The 27,793-nt window shown below is 36.2% G+C and overlaps 3 protein-coding genes across 5 annotated transcripts in view; 2 read left to right on the plus strand and 1 right to left on the minus strand.

Annotated features, from left to right (window-relative positions):
• LOC127813065 (disease resistance protein RUN1-like) overlaps positions 1-3,033 on the plus strand; it is a 41,277-nt gene extending 38,244 nt beyond the window's left edge. For both annotated transcript variants that reach the window (XM_052353794.1, XM_052353793.1), the window contains exons 3-5: positions 77-469; positions 574-1,491; positions 1,564-3,033. In XM_052353794.1, the coding sequence (XP_052209754.1) occupies positions 77-469; positions 574-1,491; positions 1,564-2,280 (2,028 nt within the window). In that variant the 3' untranslated portion in view covers positions 2,281-3,033. The remainder of the gene's footprint in view (positions 1-76; positions 470-573; positions 1,492-1,563) is intronic.
• On the minus strand, positions 2,810-27,792 carry LOC127813070 (phosphoribulokinase, chloroplastic-like). Of its 2 annotated transcripts, none has more exons than XM_052353802.1 (5): positions 26,976-27,792; positions 25,892-25,976; positions 25,698-25,782; positions 3,020-3,264; positions 2,810-2,899 (listed from the first exon to the last, which is right to left on the minus strand). In XM_052353802.1, exons 1-5 carry the CDS (start codon positions 27,503-27,505, stop codon positions 2,810-2,812), a joined length of 1,035 nt encoding a protein of 344 aa, XP_052209762.1. In that variant the 5' UTR covers positions 27,506-27,792. The 2 variants fall into 2 exon arrangements, with proteins under 2 accessions (XP_052209762.1, XP_052209761.1); XM_052353801.1 differs by lacking the exons at positions 2,810-2,899; positions 3,020-3,264 and adding exons at positions 24,519-24,925; positions 25,046-25,290.
• LOC127813067 (disease resistance protein RPV1-like) lies at positions 17,248-22,246 on the plus strand. Its single transcript, XM_052353796.1, has 5 exons — positions 17,248-17,948; positions 18,690-19,791; positions 19,882-20,274; positions 20,379-21,293; positions 21,378-22,246. The coding sequence occupies exons 1-5, from the start codon at positions 17,401-17,403 to the stop codon at positions 22,056-22,058; spliced, it is 3,639 nt and encodes a 1,212-aa protein (XP_052209756.1). The 5' UTR covers positions 17,248-17,400; the 3' UTR covers positions 22,059-22,246.
• Position 27,793: the final 1 nt, after the last annotated feature.

The raw sequence follows: 27,793 nt of genomic DNA on the forward strand, positions 1-27,793 counted from the left end.
TACTTATTTATTTTGTACGTATTTGTGAAAAGATGCTATTTATTTATCAATGCTCCCCCCTCCTTTTCTTTGTCAGGGCACAAGAAAAATCAGAGGCCTTGTTCTTGATATGCATTTCTTGAAGGAAGATGAGTCTGAGTGGAATAGCTTTGGGCCCAACAGCTGCTCTAAAAAGGGGAAGAGATTTCCCTTTAGTATCTTCTTTGGTTTCCCTTTGGGCATTGCCACAAAAAATTCAAATGTAGCTTTTTTGGAAGGTGATGCATTTTCAAGGATGTCCAATCTACAACTTCTACAGATTAGTCATGTACAATTATTTGGAAACTATGAAAATTTCCCCAAAGGATTGAGGTGGTTGCATTGGTCTCATTTCCCTTTACAAATGATACCCAATGATTTTCCTTTGGACAAGCTGGTTGCTCTTGAAATGCCTTATAGCTGCTTGAAAAAGGTTTTGAATGGAGCCAAGGTTTGTTTCCTATTTCCTTTTCTTTTTATTTCTTCTATTAATTTGTATTTTCATTAGATTTTTAATCAAATTATTAACATTTGTTCTCTCTTGTTGTTTTACAGTGCCTCCAATTATTAAAAATCCTTAATCTAAGTCATTCCCATTATTTTGTTGAGACTCCTGATTTCTCAAGATTGCCGAATCTCAAGAGACTTATATTTGAAAATTGTACTAGGTTGGTTAAGGTTGATGAATCGATTGGATGCCTAGAAAGACTTGTTTTCTTAAACTTGAGAAATTGTCAAAGCTTGAGGGAGCTTCCACAAACCTTTTATAAGCTAAAATCTCTGGCAACACTTGACCTTAGCGGTTGCTTAAATCTTGGAAATTTTTCAGCAGAGCTGGGTAATATGAATTCTTTGGCAGTGCTTCTACCAGATGGAACTGCAATAAATCCATTATTCTCTATCACTTGGAAGGTGAAAGCATGGCTTTTGTCTTCATGGCCTTGGCCACTAAATCCAAGAAGTCGACCAGAATTTTCATGGGTTTCTTTTCCAGAGTCTTTGGTAGGTTTAAGTCTTGCAAATTGCAATCTGTCTGATGACAGTTTCCCTAGGGATTTTAGCAGCCTATCCTCATTGCGGAAGTTGAATTTGAGCGAGAATCCGATTCGTAGCCTCCCAAATTGCATTAGGGATCATTTTGGGCTCAAGAGTCTATGGTTACACTCATGCCCAAGGCTTTTGACACTTGACGGGCTGCCTAAAAGTTTAGAAGATGTGCAGGTTGATGGATGTAAATTATTGGAAAAAATAAGCTTTGACTCAGCAGATTTTACCGGAAAAATTTTAACTTATCGTCATTGCCGGAGGCTAGTTGAGATTTCTGGCTTATACAAAGTAAAACCCTTAGAAAGTGATGATGCAGAGCTAATTAACAATTTGGGCTTTTGTGACTTCTTCGAAGGCATGGGAAAATCATATATAGAGTTTTCATCAATCTCTGCATCACATGAAACGTGGATGTCTCCTCCCCTAGTGCGTGTTCTCTCTCTCTCTCTCTCATGGGGCTGTATATTACTATTTAACTTATGTTGTTTTTTTGTATAGGGATTACACCAGCCTTGTACAATTTGCACTTATGTTCGTGGAAGCAAGATGCCTATCAGATTCAATCTTAAGAATGTAGGATCCTCAGTATCTTTTACCATGCCTTCCGATGCTAATTTCAGAACTCAAGGGTTGTCTGTATGTTCTGTTTATGCTCCATCTAATGATCTTCGGTTTGAAGAACAATGCTTACGCACAATTATCAGTAATGCAACCAAGCAAGTGAAATGGAGCTATTGCCCAGAACTTTTGGGTTTTCCACTAAATGAAGAGGACGACGTGACGTGGTTAAGTTATTGGAAGTTTGAGGATCAGCTGGAAGGTGGAGATGAAGTGAATATTTCAGTTACAAGTGCTTGTTTTCAAGTGAAGGAGGTTGGGGTTCATGTTGTGTATAAGGAGGAGGCAGAAGAAAAGAAGAGCACACAATCTCTTAGTTTAGAAGTTCTCCAACAAATTCATTCATATGGGAATGTAGTTCCTGGTTTTTGTAAAGGGGATTGTGAGGACTGCAAGAAGTTTCCAGTGCCTGGAGATCCAGCAAGCACTAGATTCGTTCTTCCTGCTGATGCTGATCGTTGCCCCGAGATTATGTTCAAAATTCCTTGCCCTGAGATTATGTTGAAAATGCGCACGGGCCCTACAATTATCATTTGGCCACGTCTTGATTTCATTTTTGAGACAGGGCATGACGGTAAAAAATTAGGAAAATGCTAGAGAGCTCGATGGGTTTATTGTCGGGCTTATCGAAAGGGGGCAGAAACACCATTTTGCCCCCACATCTTGCTCTCCCTCTCTCCCTCCCATGGATTCCCCCCTGCGCTCTGCGCCTCCCCTGCCTGCCATGGCCGTCGATCGTCTCTTTGCCTCGTCTCATTGCAGTCGCCCACCCTCGCCTTGCCGCCATCGCCACCTTATCTCGCCTCGCCGACAGTCGTTGCATCAAATAATGATGGGAGCAAGTGGGCCTCGCGTTCATGCTGGTGCTTGTGTATAATAAAGTGAGAAATTTGTTTATAATATATTAATAAATTTATTTATAATTTTATAAATATATTATTTGAATGTAAATACATACATATATTATATATATACACGTCATATATATTATTTAAATTAAAATATATATATACACATATCATCATTATATTAAGTTTGGTTGATTTGAGTAGTCTCCCATCTCCAAGAACCCATTCTGGCAGTCTCACTATCTCCTAGGTTTCTTGCCTGTTCCGTTCATTTCCGTTCATTTGGTGGAAATGTTGCTCAGATGGCTCTCTATGTATATCAGCTCGTCCAATCTATCAAACTGGCCATCCATCTCCAAAACACACACCTGAAAGACACAAAATCCAAGAATTCGGATCAAAAACTGAGAGGATTGATCCACCGACCGCGATGATCATATATAGTTTCCCCGCTTTTGTTGTGCTTCTTCGGGTAGTGGTGTACGTACCTCATGGCCGAAATATGTCTCAGGGCCGTAGAAGAACTTGATGCCCGGGTAGGAGCATGTCAGCTTCCTCCCGCAGGGTACCCAGGCGATGGTGGAGCCTTCGTCGAACAGGTAAACCGGGCTGAAAAGCTTCATCCCTTCTTTCATTATCAGCCTTACTCTCAAGAACTTGCCCTGATCATCGTCGGGGATGAGTCGAGTAGGCAGCACTTCGATCACTGCATCCGCGTATTGCTTCTGCGGATCTGCATCAGTAAGGCCCGTTTGATTTTGTTGTCAGCTCATTTCCAAATTCAGTTTTAGATTTTTGGGTCCAGTTTGCATTTTCAGTTCCTTTCGCTAAACTACTGATGCTAAATTTGGACTAAATAATATAATCGAGACTTCTCTAATAGTTAACTACTCATGCAAGAGTGGGTCGTGGCAATTATTGCCCAATCTATTGTCATTCCTCCTTGATAAACTGTGAGCTAATAATACTGATAGGTTGATTGGTCTGGTCAGTTCTTGCCACTCTATATATTCTGGCTATATATGCTTTAATACCTAAACCTTTCAAGAGGGAAACCGAATCCAACAAATAAGGATTACTTCTTAACTTAATCAATTGAGCCAATGGCTGAGAATAATTAGTACGTCATTAATGAATTACCAATGTAAGTATCAAAATCTGTCCTGCGGGCTTCGATGCTGGCTTTAATGCTTTCGAGACTGTGTCCTCGCTCTGCCACGTTCCTCTGTACGTAGATCGCAGAAAAGAGAGGAATAAAACCATAATTCTGTTTCTAGCAAATGGATCCTACTCCTAGAACTGGATTAATTAGCTGAGCATTATTCAGTGCTCACCTGAATTTTCCATGCGAATTTAACCTCATTGCTGATGTCCAAATAGATACTGAAGTCCAAGAGGTCTCTCACACGTTTATCATACCTACATATTCGACAAAATCAAGGTGATCATCACATCAAAACCAACATAGATTCTAAAGGAAAAAGCTATGAATAATTAATGTTAATTCTACAGTGAACACCCTTGAGATTTAATACTACAATGTAATTTTTCATTGTTGTTGTTGTTAGTTATTCTCAGTTAAAATATTTTTAAATAACTGAAATGCCCTTATTGTTTTTATTGTGAATATATATATTGTCAGCTATATATCGTCCTCATACAGTGAATACCCTTGTTTTATTGTCAGCTATTAAAAAGATGTGAGCAAACGCATAGAACCTCACTTGATTTTTACAGTTGTATGCACAATTGGTAATATAATTATTTCTAATATAATATCTTAGTTATTATATATATATATTTATTTTATTTTTATTAAAAATAAAAATATTCAATGACTATTTATATTTCATTATAGCATTTAGTTTTGATGAACTGTTAATGTAAACAAAATAACTATAAAATCCTGCCAATTTTCACATATACCATTAGATTAATTCTTTTTCTACTAGTTTTGTGTGCAAACGATCAGGTACAAACGATCAGGTCGGCTATCGAATTGGTCGAAATTCACTAACTAATTAAACGAATTGAGAAATAAAATTGAATCGAACTGATCGATGAATCCAAAAAATTAAATTAACCCATAATCGAAAAAATTGAACACAAATTATATAAACTGAACCGAAACTATTAAGCTGAATAAATGCCAAAGAAATTGAAGAAAACCAAAGTAACCGATAAAAAAACATACAAAATCAAAGAAAACGACGTTATTTTATAGACATCAAAACAACATTATTTTAAAATTCGATCAGTTCAGTTAGTTCAATTCTTCCAACCAAAAAATAGAATCGAAAATCAAAAATCAAACTTTTGAGAAAATTAATCAAATTGAACTGATGTAAGAAAAAAATCAAACCGAACAGACAAGTTCAATCGATTCAGTTCGATTAGTTCGATTAAACCAAACTTTTGCTCTCTCTTACCTAAAAAGTAAGGCCTCATTTGTTCAATATAACATTTCACATTAGAAATTTACTTTTATATAAAATATTTCGTATACATGCTATTTCTTTTTGGTGTTTCACCATACTAATGCTAATGAACAATTAATTATTTTGTAATCGAAAACATATTTAATTAGATAGATAGATGCTTTCCAAAATCCACGACTAAGAGCAATAAGTATAAAATTTAAAATTCAAATTCAGAATTTAATTTTTCAAATTCATGTCTTGTCGTCCTTCTATAGATTATTGTTGGTTTTGTGTTTCCTAATGAGGCCCAAGATTGTGACGATTTTTCGGGTGGATTTTATCTTCGTAGGCTTCGGCCCGAGATTGAAGAACCCAAGTCCATCACCAATTTTAGGCAACCCATTTTAGAAGTCGGGCCACAAGCCCTATTCCCACTTTAGAGGAGAAATGGGCCTTAGCCCATTTGCTCAAGTGGGAAAAAAGCCCACTGTTCTGAGCCCAAAAGCCCAAGTCCTAAGCCCACACATAAAAGGCCCGTGTGCGGCCCATTTCCTTGGTGTTTTTCTCTCTCTATCTCGGCTGAACCCTAGCTCTTCTCTCTCTCTCTCTCTCTCTCTCTCGTATCTCTGTGCTTGGTCAATTGCTTCCTTGGTGGTTTCCTTTTGCGGCTGATCTTCGATGGCTCTATTTCCATGTCGATCTGATGCTTCTTTCCATGTTGAGAGACAGCATTTGTCCTTGTTGATCTTGGCCAATTTGTTAGTGTCGCATACCCTATTTAGGGGGTTTCGATCATCCATTCTCGGGAAACATTTCTCTTTGCTTTGTGCTTTCTACCCTCTGTCTTTGTGACCGATCTACCTTCTGTGGTAACCTACTGTGTGTGGCTTTGATTGATTGGGTGAGATAAGGCATAGTTTGTGTTCGGCCGAGAGGCGTTGGGGCTTTCTGGGTTTTTGGTTTAAGGGCTGGTTTGAGGGTTTCGTTGTGGCTTGTGGTTCTTATTCGTTGACGTTACCAAAGTGGTGAATGGACTTTTCAAATCTGAGCCTTGAATCGATTTTATACAGGGAGTTTGTACTTTGTGTTCATTTTCTTGTTGCTGTTTTCAGTACTTTGTGTATTGTCGGTATGTTTGATTAAATCTGATTCGATGTTATTGCACTAACCTTTTCTGTTTTGAAGAGATTTTTCGCAACAATTACATTTTTTTTTATAAGGTAAAGGTTAATACACAAAGCAAAAATTTGACTTCCTATTGATGGGTGTCGAATCCAACAAATAATAAATTCTTGTTCTTAAAAATGTAAATTGTAATAGTGACGAGCAATGTCGTATGCACAGGCAGGGGCTGATCTAGGAATTTAGGTTGGGGGGCTGAAATTTAAAAAGTTAATGTAATAAAATTTTTATATAATCAAAAAGTCAGTACAATAAATTTTCATTAAACTTGTGCTTAATGAGATTTTAAAACAAAAAAATTCACCTACAACAGAGTTTACATCTATTATTGTCGATTCAAATATTCAATAACAGATTCGCAATAACAAATTCCAAGCTTCCAGCCACACCAATTCCTAAGTTCCTAGCTAAATGCAGTAGTCAAATAGGCAAGCAGACACAACAAATCAAGCATAAACAACAAAATCACTTACTTAAAACTTGCTGAAAAAAGGCAGCGATTTCAATAACAAATTAAGCATAAACAAGTAAAAAAAAAATATGGGCGAAAAATAGAAAAACTATCGAGATTTAGCTGTTAATCGAGAGAATCAAAGAATTGAAAGAAGAGAAAACATACCTGGGCTCGAATGAAGCAAATCTAGATGTTTGGGGGGAGAGGGTAAAACGAAAACCTGAATGGATGAATCAGAGGCAGGGGCCAGGGTAGCGAGCAAGAGGGCGAGGCCGACTGGCCGAACGAGCGTGGGGGTGAGGGCAAGCGAGACCAAGAGAGACTGAGAAAGGCAGTCAGGCAAAGAGCGAGGTGAGGCAGCGAAGGCGAACGAGAGCGAGACCAAGAGAAAGGCAACAAGAGCTGGAGGGTGAGTGAGAACAAGAGAGGCAGAGAGAGAGGGCGAGAGGTAGCGAGGGCGAGCAAGAGCGAGAGCAAAAGAAAGGCAACGAGAGTCGGAGGGCGAGCGAGAGCAAGAGAGGCAGAGAGTGAATGCGAGAGGTAGCGAGGGCGAGTGAGAGCAAGAAGGGCCGAGCTCAAGCGAGAGTAAGAAAAAGCCAGCGAGGGCAAGTAAGAGCAAGAGAGAGGCAAAGAGCGAGGGCATGAGGAGGGGACGAGCAAGAGAAAAGGAGGCAGAGAGCGAGGGTGAGTAAGAGGAAGGAGAAGAGAAGGGTGGGCTGAGGTGGGCTGGAGTGACTTTGGGCTGGACTAATACTAAATAATCCAAAAAATTACTCTATAAATTTAATTTTTGTTATAGGCTGCCCTGGTTGAAGCCCAGGATAGCTCACACATAGATTTGCCCCTGTGCACAGGAATTGGTTAGATCTATTCATTTGAAAACTTAAAATAAATAGAAGAAACAATTGGGGGTTTTAAATTTTGAAATTTAAACAATTAAAAACAAAATATTATTCTAAATTAATAAGAAAAATCAGAATGTAAAAAGATTAAAGTAATTAATAGAGACGCTTCTGGTATAAGGGATTTATCCACCAATAGTTATGACACTGATCATTGATGCCAAAGTCACTAATTTTTCTTAGATATTTGGCCTTAGAAAGAACAACAAACTCTGTTCATTCAATGTTTTCCTTACTTCTTAGTTAATTAAAACAAACTCTTCAATTAACCCTTACCTTCAAACAACCCTAGAACAAGCTTTCTAGAATTTAATTCAAATGCATCATTAAACTTTGTGGAAACAAGACCAAATCTGAACAATAAACACACAAGCTCAGTTTATTTAATTCAACACATGTACTCCTTAGGAATTGAACGAAAACTTGTCCATAATCATCAACCCTAGTTGCTACTTATGTAAGAAATACCAAACAATTACGAATTTGGTATTCAAACTAGCAATTGATCATGCGTCAAGAATTGAATAGCGGCTGCCTATGCAATCAAAACACACAATCATAAACATTAAAATCAGAAAATACATGAATATTTAAGAGAAAATCATATTGCAAATAAACTCCAAAAGATCTCACAGTGTTCTTTACCATGGTTTTAAAATATTCTTCTACCGAAAAACCAAAGTTTAGCCACACAAAAAGATAGAAAGAACACAAAAATAAGAGAAAATATGAAAATAATGCTTCTTCCTCATCTTGGATGTGCTTTTCTTCCTCTTTTCTTCCTGGACGTCTTCCTATTCTCGAGCTTGGATCAAGACCTTAAATAGCCCCCAACAAAAAAATCAAATCAGCCAAAGAATTAGGGCTTCCTAGACTCCCGTAACTTATGAGCCTGTTTTGGATCAGATAAAAAGTTTTTTGGTCTTCAGTCCCTTCTTAAGAATTGTAGTTCAAAATGTGTAGATGAATTTAGGCTTTTGAATCACTTGATTTGAACATCAAAAGCTCAAGTTATATCCTTTTAAAGATTCAGTATTCGTGTAAAATTCTATTCTGATTAGGATTTGGCCCAGCTTTTCGGCCCTAATGTTGAAGCAATGTTGGAGGAGCAAACGAACTTGGATTTGGACAAATAATACCATTCTGGAAAGCTCAAGAAGTCTTCTACAGAAAATTTGAAGACTCATTCATGTTCTTGAATTCTAATATGGTCAAAAATCTGAAAGAAGCCCAAAAGATCAAAATTTTAAAATCTTAAATTTTCTAAGTAAAAGCCCAATTTATTCTAACATATCCAAAATTATTTTAACCATAAAAATAAGCATAAATCAATACAATAAAGCATAAATCTCTCCCAAAAGACCATATATAAGGGAAATAAATATATGAAATTATGCACTCATCGCCTACCTTTAAAGTCTAATATAAATACATTTTTACTTAATTTTCAAAAAGGAGAAATAGCAAAAGAAACTCAAATATTTTAGTGAATTCATAAATTTGTCTAAACATTTTAATTTTGTCAATTATATCCCAATTAGTTCAATTAAATATAATTTTATCCAACACTTAAAATTAATTTGGGAAGTGTGTGTCATTGTTGACGTAGTATGTCACCTATCATAAAAAATATAAGTGAGACCCATATGTACATATATGAAAAAAATAAAAAAAAATAAAATTATACATGTGAATTCCGCTCGCATGTATATATATGATTCCCACTCATATATATATATATATTTATTTAATGGTAGGTGGTGTGCCATGTCAGCAATTACACATGCCTCCCAAATTAATTTTAGGTATTGAATAAAATTGTAGTCCATTGAGTCAATTGGGACACAATTGCTAAAATGAAAACCTTTAGATAAATTTTTAAATTCATGAAAAAATTTCAATTTTTTTTTTTTGTTATTTTCCCTTATGAAAATTATTTTATGAAATAGAGAAAGACAAATTAGAAATAAAATATAAAAAAAACAACTCAATTCCCCACCCCCCTCCAAAAAGAAAAGATCCAAAATGTTTTTAAAAATAGATGTTGAATGTGTGTGTGTGATGTTTTGGAGGCATTCCACTTTGGCCAACCATAGAGACCTTCCCCCAATATCATGTTCTAAGAAATGTGGTGTACCATGCCCCTATACTGCATTTTACAAGCCAGCCAATTATGGTATAGACTTATTTCTTCTATAGTTATTGGCTAAGTCATAGTCATGGTTGTACTTCATTTCTTGGATAATTCCAAAAGCTAACTCTTAGTTTTAAACTTTAATTTATCTCAGTAGTAAACTTAATTGCATCAGCAGACTATTTATTTTGTAGATCAGGTTTTTTTAGCTTTAATAGTTATAAGGGGTATCATGATATTGAGTTGCAGTGAAAGGGTTGTTAATGTAAGTAAGGCATATTCTGATACTCTTGGATCACTAGATTAGTTTGTAGGCATGTCTACTACAAAATTGCAAACCACACATCTTAAAATGCATGTAGTTGTTAATGTGCAATCATTGCAATTAACTTGCTGGTGTGTTAATCTACAAAATTGACTGCAAATTTATTTATACTTATGGTTTTATTAGTTTTGTGGATGGATCAAGTATATTCTTCTTTGAACTTTTCCTTTCCTCTTTGCAAAATGTTTAAAATTCAACTATTATAAGTATAATTTCATATTTTATCATAAAAAAAACTAAAATAAAATTGATTTAAACAATAAATAACTATTCTTAAATAGTGACATAGCTTTGAGTTAAGGGGCAATGTAAAACCTTTGTTTTCCCTCAATACAATAGTTTTGACAATAGAGATTAGATGAGCGGGTTCTGGTTTATGCATACAATTTATTTGTTCAAAAATTATAGTTAAATGATGATTTCTATTTTCTTTATAAAATAGAAAAACAAAAATCATGATTTCTAGTCTCTGCCTTAGCAACATCTCTGGCTTTTCTATCCTCTTGTTTTTTAGGGTATGGTTTCCTCTATTTCATTCATAGTTTAACTCTCTTCATTATATTATGTTTACTCAAGCGCTCTGTAGGAATTCTTTTGACAACTTTTTATACAGTACCTCCACATCATGTTGGCTATTCGTTTAATCTGATCCTTCAGAATTTCAAATGATTCATTTCAATTTTAGAAATCAACCAAATCTTAGTATACTAGTGCTCATTCAGCACAGATGAAAACTCCATAAGGAAAATATATCCATAAGAAGCTGCCAATCCTACTTTGGTCACTTGGGGATATCTCATGGAGTAATAGACCGAGCCAAGAAAGATCCAAGAAAATTCCCAAAGCACCCACTCACCACATGTGACTTGGGTGCAAGTAGAAAAAGTTGGGAAAAAAAAATGGTTGAGGGTTTCTATGCATGATTGACAAAACTTTCAAAATATGTAGTTTTGCAGAGTTGGCCTTGCTAGAGTCCAAGCAAAATTCTTTAGTCAAAAATCTAAAATGACCTAAAAGCGGGATTTTAGAGTTTTGGCTTCAATCCAAATTGATTTGATGAAGCCAAATAGTTGGAGGTTAGAATTGTGTTAAAGTGGTTAAAAGTGACTAAATGGGCACATAGAGCGAACTTAGCCTGGGAACCTAGTAATTATTTGTGGAAAAATCCCAAAATTACCACCAAAGAAGTTATGCAACAGTTAGGAAAAAAAAAAAAAAAGGAATCCCAGCTAAAATTTCTAAGAATCTTTTGATGAACCAAAAATGGATGCAAAGGGACTGCTACACAGGTTCAGTGACCTGAAGGCCTGTGTTGATCCGAACATAGTGAGATCATTTAACAGGCCTTGAAAAATTCAGAAAAATACTGTACAATCTTATGATGGTCTTCTAGGCATGCAGGCCAAGGCCTAGTGGATGTTGCGTGGGACATTAGGGGACCTAGACATTTGAAAGGCAACCTTGCCCGAGGATCCTAATTTCATGGGAAATGAGCAGGAGCCTATGCACCAGTCTGATCATCTATGCACATAGGTAGGTTCATCTTACACTCGGATTTCTACTCCCAAGCAAAGGAGCTGGGATGCACACATGAATGGATTTTTCCCCTTATGGTTTTGCACTCAATGAGATCTAGGGGCTAGGCTAATTATAATGAATTATTAACTGAACCTCAAGTTGGGGTTCTAATACTGGAATGTGGTAAACGTTTTTAAATATATTATTCAACTATTTCTCTTAATTCGTAGGATTATCATATTTCTAACTCTGTAATTGTGGGTACGCATTCAACCTGCATTTTTGGCATTCATTTGGTGGAGATATGCTTTTTGGTTGCAGAAGGACAGTAAAATATGGATTAACATAACATCTTAGAACATGTATTCCAAACTCTGGTACTGTTCTTGGTGATCTTTTAGGCAATGAAAAATGGAGTTTCCATTTGCTTTACACAATATTCTATACAGAGTAGTGTACTAAAATTTCATTTCTTTTAGGCATGCATCCTTGAGTGTGTACTATCTATGACATTATGCTTTTATTGGAACTACGTACGCTTTTTATGCTTTAATACAAGTCCTGACCTAAGTACAGAAACTTCGATGGAGGTTCTTATAGGACCTAATAGAACATGGGCAGGGGACCATAAGAATTTTAAATGCTTTCTAAAAACCAAAATGGCATCCATGATTGCGGATTTCCCCTTAATCTACGCATCCAAATACAATGGAACTCATGTGCAGTTTGAACCTGTAATTGATGATTACAAAAATAGTACTACTTACAGGCAATGACAAAGAAATAAATCTATTTGCTGCATTTATGTATATATGTTTTGACAATTCCTGAATCAATGCAAGTGCTGCATTAATTAATGTATAAGTATATTCACAATAACAGAATTAACTGAATGATTCATCAACGACTTGAAGCTGGAAAATTTCAACAACTATCTTGCTACCAAAACCTAATTGAAAATTTCAACATTGGGGTTAAAGTCTGGTGAAATTTAAATCTTCGTGACACCCCAGTGCTGCCTCAGACTATCTACTCTGAAACTGATTGTCTATTATAGCCGTTCTGCATCTTTCTCTATTCTCCTCCTCTTTCTAAAATCACGCAATTCACCTGCAGGTGATGGGTACAAGAGTATGCCCATCTCTCAGACCAATAACCTTCCATCAACTCTTCCTCATTTCAATCCCCTCTGCAATTCCAAAGAATTTTCCTTTCTTCTTCCGAACCACAAAATCTCCATTCACCTGCTTTGGTTCTTTAAAGTACTTCAAAAGACTAATGTGTCTAGAACTTTACCGTACTAGAGCAAGTTCTGGTGGATTGATCCTAAAGAACATCTCCACTTGGACAGTTCCAACATAATCCATGGATTCAGACAGTGGTTTTACTTTCACATGCCTTAGAAGAGTGAGCCACAATTCTCTTAAGTCCGAGAGCTGGGATGATGTTTTAAATGGGCAGTCTATTCGGCGTTTGATGTGTTGCATTTGGTCGTCAATCTTGCATTATACTGATGACGATCAAGGTTTTGCATAAGACACACTTGGAATTAAATTTTGGGGATGCTTTATGTATTCACCATTCTTATTGTTCTTGATTCTACTGTCCCAGTTGCTTCCCACAAGTTTGATGAAATCAAGTGCCATTACACCCATTACTTGCTCCATTTTTTCCATACAACCTTTCATTTAACTATCGAGGTCTCTTAATAAGCATAGCAGGGCTGCGCAAAATTCATTCTAGTCAATTCTATGATTCTGCTGAGAGAAATAACAATGAAATATTTCTGTGGTCGGCGCTCGTGGTATATAAATGCCTAGATTAGAATTATTTAACTGGCAAGTGGGAACTTACAAAGAAGTTGCCTGGCCTCTAGCATTTGATTTTTGATTGCAGAAAAGCATGAGCCATCTCTGTGTGGATCTCTGTTTAAGTTTGTTTCCTTATACAGCTTTGTTGTGCTTTGTTCATGGCTTTCCTGCAATTGGAGGCTTGTTTCCTTCTGGTGGTTTTACTGCTATAGCAACACCCACCACTTGCTTGTCTCTGCCAATTCCATCTTTTTGGCTTTATGATCGGTTGGTTCTGGGTAAAATACATTTTTTCATATGTAGGTGGATGATACATAATGTCATGCAAGTAGTTTGTTTGATTTGTGGTTATGATACCAATTTGGTTTCTCCTTTTAAAGTTTCATCACTTTGTTCAATTATTCGTTGTGTGCTATCCGCAGTTATATATAGCTGCTATGGAATTTCTCCAGTTTTAGGTAATCTACAATTTTGGCAGGCAAATCACACCAAAGATCATAAAACTTTGGTACCTTTTTCTATTATGGTTACTAAACTTTAATTTTTTGCAATGTGATCACTAACTTTTGAAATTTTTTTTACAATGTGGTCACATTTAAAATTTTTCGACTAGCTCTCACTAGATTTGGTGATGTGGCATTGATGTGGAAAACACATGTTGCTTGCGCAATAGTTTCTTATGAGATACTGCCATGTGTCATCACACCCTTCATAAAACCCTTTCTCCTTCTCTCTGTGTCTCTAGGTCATCTCATTGCTCGCTGCTTCTCCTTTTCTATCATCGGTCATTGCTGTTGCAGTCGTTGTTGTCGCCACTGCCACTGCCTCCATCTCTTTCTTTTCTCTCTCTGGGTCTTTTCATTCTTGCATACAGATTCTATCTTATTGTCATTCCCCGTTGTTGCAGTTGTCGTTGAAGCCTCCATCACCGTTTGCCTCTAGCTCTGTCGCTGCCGCCATCACATAATATATATTACATATATATCTTTTATTTTTCCATTTTTTCGATTTTTTTAGTTAGTTTGGTTTTTTTATTTTTCAATTTGTTTGATTTGAACATCTATTTGGTTGGTTTAGTTTCATTTTTGACACAATGTTGGTCTTTAGTTTGAGCAATTATTCAACCGAATGAATGCTCACCCTTAGTAATTACTATTTTAAATATTATATATTATTTTTAAAAATTAATGTATATTTGTAAATTAACAGTCTCTTACACACAATTGAGTAATTTTTAATTGTTTTCATTTTTTTATATACATTGGTAATTAATTGTCTCACATTTTTATATTTACATATCACGTACATATACATTAATTACCATTATGTTATGTTTCTCACTTAAATCATCTAAACTGTTTAAACTGCTAAGTTATGATTCATATAGTTTCAAGCACCCATATTGTGGTTTGATTTAGAAAACATCTCCCAAATATCTCAAATGGACCATTGCACACCTTTAACCCCAAATTTTCACAAAATTCAAATGCAAAACTTTCCCACGTGAAAAATGGAGATTTGAAAAATGTAATTTTTCAAAAATTTTCTATAAATCATCTTTTATCTCATTTTTTAGCACAAGTTAAATTGAAAACAATAAAACATCTCTCTTTTTTTCTAATCATCTCATTTGTTTATAATTTTCTGAATTAAAAGTCAACATTTGAAAATGTTTTTTAAATTGACATTTTATTTAAAAAATGAAGGGTTTATCTTCCATCACCTCTATTTTCTCTCTCTCTAATGATAATTTTTGGTGGTTATTGGTTTTTTGGTTTTATTTTTTTAAAATTAAGAAAAAAAAAAGAGAGAATAAAGTGTAAAATAATTTTTTTCTATTTTGTTTAATAACAATAAAGGTTATTACTATTTTTCAAAAGTACTTTTTAAAATTTATCCCTTTTATTATCAATTTTACTCTAAACAGGTATAAATAAACGATCCACGTTTGTTTTTGGTGTCTATTTCTAAATTTTTATATTTGATTTTTTATTTCAATAAAAAATTAAAAATTGAGCATGTCATTTGATTTTTATTATCAGCTATTAAAAAAATGTGAGCAAACACACACAACCTTATATATTTCTAAATTACTTTTATATAGAATATTTCGTATACATGTTATCTCTTTTTGGTGTTTCACCGTACTAATGTTAATGAATAGTTAATTAATTTGTAATCGCAAACATATATTTAACTAGATAGATAGATAGGTAGAGAGATAGATGCTTTCCAAAATTCGAGCAATAGGTATGGATTACATTTTGATGTTTCTAAGTTATAGGTTAATACGCAATATATATTGTAATAAGAGTAAATTACACTCAATATTAGAGGTTTCACCACCTATAATCTCATGTTATAAAAATTACATTGACCTCTACTTCACTAAACGAACGTTAAAAAGTTCGTGTAAGCATATAAGATTTCAGTAGTACTCAATGCAATTGATCGACACGAGATAATTTGTAACATCTCATATTGAGTGATAAGAAAGATCAGAATAATTTACTTTGATGGGTCTACGCAAGCTTTACAAAGGGTCACCCATTATTGAGCTTCCCCAGCTTAAGCATGCTTAACGCTGGAGTTCTTTGCCTACATTCAGCTCAAAAGATATCCAACTGGTGTTGTTTCTTCCTTACTTATTCTCGATATATATATTACCCTTCTCTAGGCTCTTGAGGTATTACATTATCCCCCCTTGAGCACATAACATTCTCGTCATGCAACCTTACAACCGATCCCAGATCTCCCCCATTTTGCATGGCTGATGTGGGATTTGCCTAAGGTGCCTAACTGCACCCCCTTAGGGACTTAACATTCTCACTGAGGTTTGCCTCACCATCACGCTTAGAGGCTTCGAGATCGACTATGATACCACCTGTAACATTCTGCATCGAATGATAGGAAAGATCGGAATAACTTACCTTATGGGCCTACTGGAATTTCCTAAGGGGTCACTCATTCTTGAGCTTCCTCAGCTCAAGTACGCTTAACCCCAGAGTTTTTTGCCTACATTCAACCTAAAAGATATATAGTTAGTATTGTTTCCTTCCTTACTTATTCTTGATATATACTACTCTTCTCTAGGCTCTTAGAATATTACATAATTTGATTCAAATATGGTATAAATCATCAACATAATTTTTCAAATTTGTGGAGTATACGTAGTCAATATAATTTTTAGAAACATAATAAATACTCCATGTGTTTATATCAAATCAAAGGGACGAAGGATATATTTACTTAAAAATTTAAAATAAAAATAAAAGGCAAAAATTAGACTTCCTACCTTTAAAGTCTAATATAAATATATTATCTCTTAATTTTTAAAAAGGGAAAATAGCAAAAAAATCAAAATCTTTTTTTGAATTTATAAATTTATCCAAACGTTTCAATTTTGATAATTATATTCCAATTAGCTCAATTTGATACAATTTTATCTAATACTTGAAATCAATTTAGAATGTGTGTGCCATTATTGATGTGACACACCACCTATAATAAAAAAATATAAATGAGATTCATATATACACATATAAAAAAATAAAAAATAAAATTTTACATATGGGTTCTACTCATATGCACCATTATAAAGAACTATGATCCTTTGATTCATACAGCACCGCTCCGTCCAGCCCATCCATTTTCTCCTAGACCCCATCTGGCGTAGCACTTCAGCCAGATATTCCCAACTTAACATTTATTAACTAATTTTAACTAATTTGAGAATTTATTTAACGTCACAACAGATTTTAGGGATGGAATTAGCTATCAATTTAAGTTTTTTTAATATTCAATTTTAACTCGGTCAGTGCATTTACTTAACATTTCGTAACTTTTGGGACTTTTTTCCAGCGAAATTTTGCCCCGGTTTCCTGGCAGTTTCCCATTCAATAATATCAGCCAATGTTCTGCTTTGCTTTGGTCGCACGCTCTCCCCCCCCCCCCCCCCCCTCCTTATATTTCTCTCGTCTTTCCAGACGACTTCCATCTACTTCAGAGTTGACGATGCTCTTTAGTCTCTACCCGATCGTTCTGATGATAAATCCAAGTGGTAGACTTTGATTGATCTCCAGTTTTCTCCAACACATTCATTCTTCTCTGCTCCCTCTGTTCAATGACTACTACTACAAGAGCCAAAGAGCCCACCTCCTCCTCTTTCACTTCTCGGAGCAGCAGCAGCTATGACGTGTTCTTGAGCTTCAGAGGCGAGGACACTCGCTGGACCTTCGCCGACCACCTCTATACGGCTCTTAGGAACGCCGGATTTCGCACCTTCAGAGACGATGATGAAATCCAAAGAGGAGAAAGCATCATCGTTGAGCTGCAAAGGGCAATCGAAGAGTCGAGGGTTTCAATTGTTGTCTTGTCCAGAAACTACGCGTCTTCAACCTGGTGCCTCGATGAGCTTGCGATGATCCTCGGAAGACGACGGAGGAGGGACTCTGGGCACGTGGTTCTGCCGGTGTTCTACGGCGTGGATCCGTCGGAGGTCAGGAAACAAAAGGGAGCTTATGCGGAGGCATTTGCGAGGCATGAAGAGCGATTCAAGTTCGACGTGGGAGAGGGTGAAGCAGCAAAGGGGTGGAAGGAGAAATTGAAGGGGTGGAGGGAAGCGCTAGAGGAAGTTGCTGGTTTAGCAGGAATGCCAGATGGAATTGATAGGTAACCGTTTGCCTCCCACTTCTTTGTCCATAGTTGTGAATGGACTGTAATTTAATTACAATATTAATTAAATATTCTAAGGAGAAAAAATATATCAAAAAAAGTAAATTTGACTAATCATAATGGTAAAAATATTAATTGAAACAATTTGCCATTGTAAAATTTCTAATTTTTTTTTAAAAATTTTAAAATTTAAGATCAATATCATTAAAATTGTAATATTACAATATCACGAATATAATTTTGGTAGTTTTTATATTGTAATATTATCAAATTAATTAGATCATAATTATAATATAGCAATATAAAATTATATTACCAGCAATATCATAAATGGTGTATTAATTAGATCATAACTATAATTCCCCTACGGACACTGCTTGTGATGCGATCATAGCTAATTATAACTCTATTCTATTAGAAATAGAGTCCATTAACGTTCTAAAAGATAATGGATTCAAGTGTGAAACGTATCTTATTTTTGAAAAATGAAATTCCTTGTCATTTAATAGGGTTCTTTTGCCATCTGATTTCTTTGATTTATTTTATTTTTCCATTATTCTTTTCATATTTTGGCATCATCTTAATGGTATTAATTTTAAGTTCAAACGAATGCAGTTTTTCCGTGGACCATGATAATTTTCATAATATGTTAGTTTTTCGTAGAGAAAATTTTAATTTATTTATCAGATGCTTAGCGATTGACGAGCTATCACTTTCTGTATGGATTGCAAACTATAGGTACGAGTCAAAGCTTATCCAAAAAATTATCAAGGAAGTTGAAGACAAGCTAAGCCGGCCAAGAGTTTTGAATGTTGCCCCTTACCCCATTGGACTAGATTCCCGTGCTGAAAGCATTAATTTGTGGTTACAAGATGGAGGGCTTGATGTTAGACTTATTGCCATTTGTGGGATGGGTGGAATTGGCAAGACAACCATTGCTAAATTTGTATACGAGTCAAACTCCTTAAAATTTGAAGGTAGCAGCTTCCTAGCAAATGTAAGAGAAATTTCTGGACAACAAAACGGTTTAATTCGTTTACAAAGTCAACTTCTTTCTGATATTCTGAGCAGAAGAGAGGTAGAAATACGCAATGTTGATGAAGGGGTTCTTAAGATTAAAGAAGTTATTGGTCGTAAAAGAGTTCTTATAATTCTTGATGATGTTGATAAATGGGAACAATTAGATGCAGTCTTTGGAATAAAGGATTGGCTTTCTCCAGGTAGTAAATTGATCATAACTACTAGACATGAACAATTACTAAGAGCTCATGAGTGTTGGAAAGTATACAAGGTAGAGAAGTTGGATCACGCTGAATCCCTACAACTTTTCAGTTGGTATGCCTTTGGACAAAGCCATCCTATTGATGGTTATTTGATAGACTCAAAAAAGGCAGTAGATTATTGCAGAGGACTTCCATTAGCTATTAAAATTTTGGGTCGTTCCCTATCTGGGACAAGTTTAGATGTGTGGAAAAGTCAACTACAAAAATTAATGGCAATTCCTCACAATGAAATCCTTGAAATACTCAAACTAAGTTATGACTCTTTACCAGACGACCACGACAAAAACTTATTCCTCGATATTGCTTGCTTCTTTGTTGGAGGGGACATAGACACCACAATTACAATCCTAAAGGGCTGTTATGATTTCGCATTGGCTGGAATTCAAAATCTTATTGATAGAAATATGTTCACCATTGAACATAATCGGCTGGTGATGCATCAATTGATTCAGGAAATGGGAAGGGAAATTGTCCGGCAAAAATCACCCGAAGAGTTGGGAGAACGTAGCAGGCTCTGGAATCACAAGGATTCCTTTAGTGTCTTGAAGGGAAAAACTGTATGAATTAACTATACTTATTTCTTTTGTACATATTTGTGAAAAGATTCTATTTATTTATCAATGCTCCCCCCTCCTCTTCTTTGTCAGGGCACAAGAAAAATCAGAGGTCTCGTTCTTGACATGCATTTCTTGAAGGAAGATGAGTCTGAGTGGAATAGCTTTGGGCCCAACAGCTGCTCTAAAAAGCGGAAGAGGTTTCCCTTTAGTATCTTGTCTGGTTTCCCTATGGGCATTACTACAAAAAATTCAAATGTAGCTTTTTTGGAAGGTGATGCATTTTCAGGGATGTCCAATCTACAACTTCTACAGATTAGTCATGTACAATTATTTGGAAACTATGAAAATTTTCCCAAAGGATTGAGGTGGTTGCATTGGTCTCATTTCCCTTTACAAATGATACCCAACGATTTTCCTTTGGACAAGCTGGTTGCTCTTGAAATGCCTTATAGTTGCTTGAAAATGGTTTTGAATGGAGCCAAGGTTTGTTTCCCATTTACTTTTCTTTTTATTTCTTCTATTAATTTGTATTTTCATTAGATTTTTAATCAAATTATTAACATTCGTTCTCTCTTCTTGTTTTACAGTGCCTCGTATCACTAAAAATCCTTAATCTAAGTCATTCCCATTTTCTTCTTGAGACTCCTGATTTCTCAAGGTTGTCGAATCTCGAAAGACTTATGCTTGAAAATTGTACTAGGTTGGTTAAGGTTGATGAATCGATTGGATGCCTAGAAAGACTTATTTTCTTAAACTTGAGAAATTGTCAAAGCTTGAGGGAGCTTCCACAAACCTTTTATAAGCTAAAATCTCTGGCAACACTTGACCTTAGCGGTTGCTTAAATCTTGGAAATTTTTCGGCAGAGCTGGGTAATATGAATTCTTTGGCAGTGCTTCTACCAGATGGAACTGCAATAAATCCATCATTCTCTATCTCTGGGAAGGTGAAAGGATGGCTTTTGTCTGCATGGCCTTGGCCACTAAATCCAAGAAGTCGGTCAGAATTTTCATTGGTTTCTTTTCCGCCGTCTTTGGTACGTTTATATCTTGCAGATTGCAATCTGTCTGATGACAGTTTCCCTAGGGATTTTAGCAGCCTATGCTCATTGCGGTGGTTGAATTTGAGCGAGAATCCAATTTGTAACCTACCAAATTGCATTAGGGATCTTTTTGGGCTCAAGAAGCTATGGTTAGAGTCATGCCCAAGGCTTTTGACACTTGACGGGCTGCCTCAAAGTTTAAAAGATTTGCGGGTTGATAAATGTGCATTGTTGGAAAAAATAAGCTTTGACTCAGCAGATTTTACCAGAAAAAGCATACTTTATTATAGTTGCCCGAGGCTAGTTGAGATTTCCGGCGTATTCAAAGTAAAACCCTTTGAAAGTGATGATGCAGAGCTAATTAACAATTTGGGCTTATGTGACTTGGAAGGCATGGGAAAATCATATGTAGAGTTTTCATCAAACTCTGCATCACATAGAACGTGGATGACTCCTCTCCCAGTGCGTTCTCTCTCTTTCTCTCTCTCGCTCTCTCTTTCATGGGACTGTATATTACTGTTTAACTTATGTTGTTTTTTTATATAGGGATTACACCAGCCTTGTACATTTTGCACTTATGTTCTTGGAAGCAAGATGCCTATCAGATTCAATCTTAAGAATGTAGGATCCTCAATATCTTTTACCATACCTTCCGATACTAATTTCAGAACTCAAGGGTTGTCTGTATGTTCTGTTCATGCATTTTCTGCGACTTTCGATGCTTCATTGTTTAATGATCTTTTGTGGGGAAAACAGTACTTTTGTACAATTATCAGTAATGCAACCAAGCAAGTGAAATGGAGCTATTGCCCAGAACTTTATGGCATTGGATTAGCTGGTGAGGACATGATGTGGTTAAGTTATTGGAAGTTAGAGGAGGATCAGTTGGAAGGTGGCGATGAAGTGAATATTTCAGTTACAAGAAGTGATCGTTATCATGAAGTGAAGGAGGTTGGGGTTCATATTGTGTACAAGGAGGAGGAGGCAGAAGGAAAGAAGAGCACACAATCTCTTAGTTTAGAAGTTCTCCAACAAATTCATCCCTATGGGAATGCAGTTCCTGGGGATTGCGAGGACTGCAAGAAGTTTCCAGTACCTGCAGATCTAGCAAGCACTAGATTCATTGTTCCTGCTGATCCGCTTTATCGGCCCGTGGTTATGTGGAAAATGAGCATGGATGATGCAAAATTCATTGCGCCCGAGTTTTTTGGGCTGGAGATTGAATAGGCCCCGATTTAGAGGTTGTAGATTGTGATGGGCCCACTAAATAAATCATGATTTTGAGAGAGAGGAAAGGATGGGGCAAGTGGGCCTCATTTACATGTAGCTGCTTGTGTATAATAAAGTTCTTTTGCTGCTGGTTGTTTTTCACTGCCCCACCCTCTCTTTCTTTCTTTGAAAATTGGAAGGTAACAATGCTTATAATTTGACCCTTTTTTTTTTTTTTTTGGTCTCTTTCTCTCATTCTCCCCTTGTTTTTTTTTTTTATTAGGTTCAATGGAAGTTTTTCTTTTACTTAGATTCAAACTCTTTTTTTCTTGAAATTTTTTTCTCTATTGTTTAGGTTTAATATAATTAAACTTGAGTTTCATAAACTCTTCTTTTCTCTCACTCCCTCCATGTTTTGGGTTTATTTTTTTCTTTATATTTTTTGTGTTCACAATGTATTGAACAGATAAGTTAATTTCAAATTAAACAAATCCTATTATAAATGTTTAATTTATTGAAAAAAAAATAATTTATAAATGACCCGAGTCATTTGTGAATATCTTAGTATTTGATTTAATAAAAGTTCGTCTAAATTTATTCGTTAAGATAAATGAATTAAATTTGAACTTAATTTTAAAATTTAATTCATAACGAATTAAGTTTAATCTTAATAAAGTTCGGTTCGTTATCTTGATTAGAGACTCATGAATAATTTTAATTAAAAATTTATTTATAATTTTTAAATATATTATTTAAATATAAATACATACACATATTGTATACATATACATGTCAAATATGTTATTTAAATAAATAAATATATATATATATATATACATATACACCTATCATGATTATATTAAATTTGATTGATTTGAGAACAGTCTTTCCATCCCGAAGGGCCCAGCATTATTCTTCTGGTAGTCCCACCATTTCCTAGGTTTCTTTGCCTGTTCAGTTCATCTCATTTCCCCCATTTCTCTTCCTTCTGCTGCCTATTCCTTCATCTTCTTCTCCATTAAAAAAAACAGTCTGTCTGCACATGTTTTGTTCCTCTTCATCTCTTTTCGGCACTGGGCAGGGACGATGATACTCCAACAATTGCAGACTGCTGCTGCTGGGAAGAAACGAAAAGGAGACTAGAGACTCAATCGCCGCCACCACTGCCTCGTCGACCACCGACCACCTCTACATCTTCCCCTTCCCCTTCCGCCGCTGCACACTCCTTATTCTAGTGTGTTTTTTGTTCTAATAAAACTTGTCAACCGAATTTACGAACCAAGCTCAGTTCATGTTAACTGAGGTTGAGCTCGAGCCTGAGCTTGAGCTCAGTTTTGTCGAGTTGAGCTACTACAATCCTATTTATAACAAATTTTATATATTGTAAAAGGATATTGTTATGAGTATTTTCTTGACCACCTTCTATGGGTTGGAAACGGTTTACAGGACTGACTCAATTTCTCGAAGCCCACAAGCCCAAGATCGAGCTTGTTAGAGGAAGGTCACATGCCGTTGGAACCTGAGCTTAGATTGCAGAACCACGCAAGTTCCCAACGACGATTTAAGTTCGCTAGACGAATTGTTTAGCTCGCATAAACAAGAAGACCACGGAATAACTAGAGAATAGTCGTGGACTAGACACCATTTTGGCTAGGTCGTTCGTGCCCAATCTAGCATTTCCCTCTCAACCCATCTCTTTGCCTATTCATGGTCCCATTCTGTCCCTATACTAGTTTGCAGCAATATCATTGCAATCTCTACTGAATATTCGCACGCCCGCCTCAAATTTCATCCTTATTAATAGTGGATTTCATTTACATTAGTGAGGGTCCCATTGATATCATACCACCACTTGAGAACCCTTACCGACGTCGAATATTTAGTCTCATTACCTACAAAAGCATGACGCATGTAGATAGGAAGATATCTTCTCCTATATGAGTCAACTCTCTTGAGAGCCAATGCATGTTTTGCTATCAGAATTATTAATACACTGTCTTATCCTTATTCTTTTACTCATTGGAATGTTGGAATGCTTGCAAGTGTTAATTGCTAGAACACTTACCAAACCATGCAAAATTCCTTGGTGCACTTTTTCTTCTTCCTTTTCGTGTTCATTCCTTTAGTTCGGGTAAATGAATTACGGTCGACAAATTTTCAACATTAATAGATATTGTACACCCATAAGAAGCAATTAAAATTTAAGAATTACACTTCACTCCTTGTAAATTACATTAATTCTCTGGAATGATTAAAAATTATATCAAACTATCCATGCTTTTTATACTAATTACCTTTACTGTTCAAAAATATATACATAATTCTTACCTCTAAAATTAGAATTTCATTACATGGAGTACACTTAAAATTTTATTAAATTACACTTTAACTTCTTAATAAATATTTGATCAAGGAGAGATTAGTAATATAATTTTTAAAATATAAACCTTAAATTTCAAAATAAACCTTAAATTGGGAATTCAGAATTTCAAATCCATTTCTCCTTTGCTTTATGTATACTACAAATCTTCACCAAGTTCCAATGTTACAATATCTTCACAAGAATAAATACCAGTTGAGTGTAATCTCAAAGAGAAAGAGAAGAAATCTGAAGGGGAAGTGAAATTCTAGGCGTTGGTGGCTTGTAATGGAGATGCAGCCGCCTTGCCGCCGGCGATGATCTGTTCGTAGAGATCTCTGATCTTCAATCCGATAATGGTTTGGAAGAGACCAGTTCCATTGTTACTGCCCGGAAAATCTGAATGTTTCAACATTTGTTGGGTAACTTCGCCGTAGAATTTGGTGGAAATGTTGCTCAGATGGCTCTCTATGTATATCAGCTCGTCCAATCTATCAAACTGGCCATCCATCTCCAAAACACACACCTGAAAGACACAAAATCCAATAATTCGGATCAAAAACTGAGAGGATTGATCCACCGACCGCGATGATCATATATAGTTTCCCCGCTTTTGTTGTGCTTCTTCGGGTAGTGGTGTACGTACCTCATGGCCGAAATATGTCTCAGGGCCGTAGAAGAACTTGATGCCCGGGTAGGAGCATGTCAGCTTCCTCCCGCAGGGTACCCAGGCGATGGTGGAGCCTTCGTCGAACAGGTAAACCGGGCTGAAAAGCTTCATCCCTTCTTTCATTATCAGCCTTACTCTCAAGAACTTGCCCTGATCATCGTCGGGGATGAGTCGAGTAGGCAGCACTTCGATCACTGCATCCGCGTATTGCTTCTGCGGATCTACATCAGTAAGGCCCGTTTGATTTTGTTGTCAGCTCATTTCCAAATTCAGTTTTAGATTTTTGGGTCCAGTTTGCATTTTCAGTTCCTTTCGCTAAACTACTGATGCTAAATTTGGACTAAATAATATAATCGAGACTTCTCTAATAGTTAACTACTCATGCAAGAGTGGGTCGTGGCAATTATTGCCCAATCTATTGTCATTCCTCCTTGATAAACTGTGAGCTAATAATACTGATAGGTTGATTGGTCTGGTCAGTTCTTGCCACTCTATATATTCTGGCTATATATGCTTTAATACCTAAACCTTTCAAGAGGGAAACCGAATCCAACAAATAAGGATTACTTCTTAACTTAATCAATTGAGCCAATGGCTGAGAATAATTAGTACGTCATTAATGAATTACCAATGTAAGTATCAAAATCTGTCCTGCGGGCTTCGATGCTGGCTTTAATGCTTTCGAGACTGTGTCCTCGCTCTGCCACGTCCCTCTGTACGTAGATCGCAGAAAAGAGAGGAATAAAACCATAATTCTGTTTCTAGCAAATGGATCCTACTCCTAGAACTGGATTAATTAGCTGAGCATTATTCAGTGCTCACCTGAATTTTCCATGCGAATTTAACCTCATTGCTGATGTCCAAATAGATACTGAAGTCCAAGAGGTCTCTCACACGTTTATCATACCTACATATTCGACAAAATCAAGGTGATCATCACATCAGAACCAACATAGGAAAAAGCTATAAATAATTAATGTTAATTCTACAATTCAATTAAGCTACAATCGAATTTATATTTAGGCCAATCCAAGGATTAATTGCTGGATCAGATGCCCTGGACAATTCTCAGTTCCTTAATTTACTGGCTTCATTTGAGCAGAAGATTAAAAAAATTAAGAACAAATTATAGTGATTGGATAAGAAAAGGAAGATCAATACCTCAAGAATGGAAGGAAGAAAGCAAAACATCTAGGACAATTTTTTTTTTTTATTTTGCTTATAATTGAAGATGAGGCCCTTATAGAACAAACCAAACTGGCCAAGACAGAAAATAACTAGGACAATTAAATAAAAAGATATTGCTATATAAACATTAATTAATTTTTGTAGAAAAAACCCATTTGAAATTATGCACCTGCCTTTGTCCCGTTACGTGAGCCACTAACATTAATATTATTTCGTCAATAATTTTCATCTATGATTATATGTTCATGCATGTTTGGGCAGATAAAAAGTTTTATGAAATTAACTAGTGACTGGAGAACATGCGAGACTGCTACAATTAGTTTGGTTTTATACAAAAAAATATGCAAAAATATCATTTTCTAAAAAAGAATTCACATAACACAGTGAATACTACATAGCCGCACACAGAATATAAGCTGTGACCTGTCAATAGAAAACAGGAATACTCAATGAAAAACAGAAGAAAGAAAGCAACTTTAAAATTGTCAACGAAGATATTAAACTATTTTTTTTTTAAATTGATAAAGATTTGTGCCTGACTTTTCATATTAGAAAAGCTCGTAAAAAATTAAAGTGTAGCCGGTGATTCAGAAGTTTGACCTCAATAGCAGAAGAGATCACTATATCCTCTGAGTGAGAGAGAGAGAGAGAGAGAGAGTAACCGGAACAAGCAGAAACTTATAATTTGACATGAATGCATGAATGAAAGAAAACTCACATTGGGTGCAGGCCTTCAATGACAAGGATCCTGGGGGGCTTGATAATCTCTGGAGCATCCAACAAACCAGTAACATGATTGTAAATCGGCTTCTCCACAGCTTTCCCCTCTTTCAGAGCCTTAATCTGCTCAAACATAAGATCAAAGTTATTGGCTCTCGGATGAAGCGCAGTCACCCCCTTCTCCTTCCTTCCATTCCTATCCAGCAAGTGGAAATCATCCAAACAAATCACAGTGGTCATGTCACTGATCAGCGTGTTGGAGTCCGGGTTCCCTCCCTTCGGCGGCTCAGCTGAGCCACCAAACACGCTCGTCAGTCGCCGCATGAACGTGCTCTTCCCGCACCCTGAATCCGCCGCCAAGCCGATCACCACCGTCTTCTCGTCCGCCGAGCATGTAATAGCACCACCTCTGTTGCCGCCGTAGAAAACCACCTTTTCCCCGCGAAATCCGAACTGGGTTTTCGTGGATCTAGAAAATGAACAAGGGGAGTTCAAGGATTGAACGGTGTATACAGTACAGACTGCCATTCTGTTTCTTTCTTTTTTTTCTCTCACTCTCTCTCTCCCTCTGTGTGGAGAGAAAGAAGGGGAGGGGACGGGTTTATTGGGGGAGCTCAGCTGGTTTTGGGAAGTGCAATGCGATGGGTTTTGAATTATCCAGGAAAAATTTCAGGCAGAAAAGTAAGGAAGAAGAAGGTGAGGTAATGGACGGGTACAGAAACAAATGGCGGTTCGTTCGGTTTTGGAAGGACGGTGAAGAAAACAGTTTGGGTCGGCGAGGTGGAGTGGAGGCTGATGCTTCGATACGCGTGGGAT

The sequence above is a fragment of the Diospyros lotus genome, chromosome 11 (genome assembly GCF_014633365.1).
Source record: "Diospyros lotus cultivar Yz01 chromosome 11, ASM1463336v1, whole genome shotgun sequence".
Classification (NCBI taxonomy): domain Eukaryota; kingdom Viridiplantae; phylum Streptophyta; class Magnoliopsida; order Ericales; family Ebenaceae; genus Diospyros; species Diospyros lotus.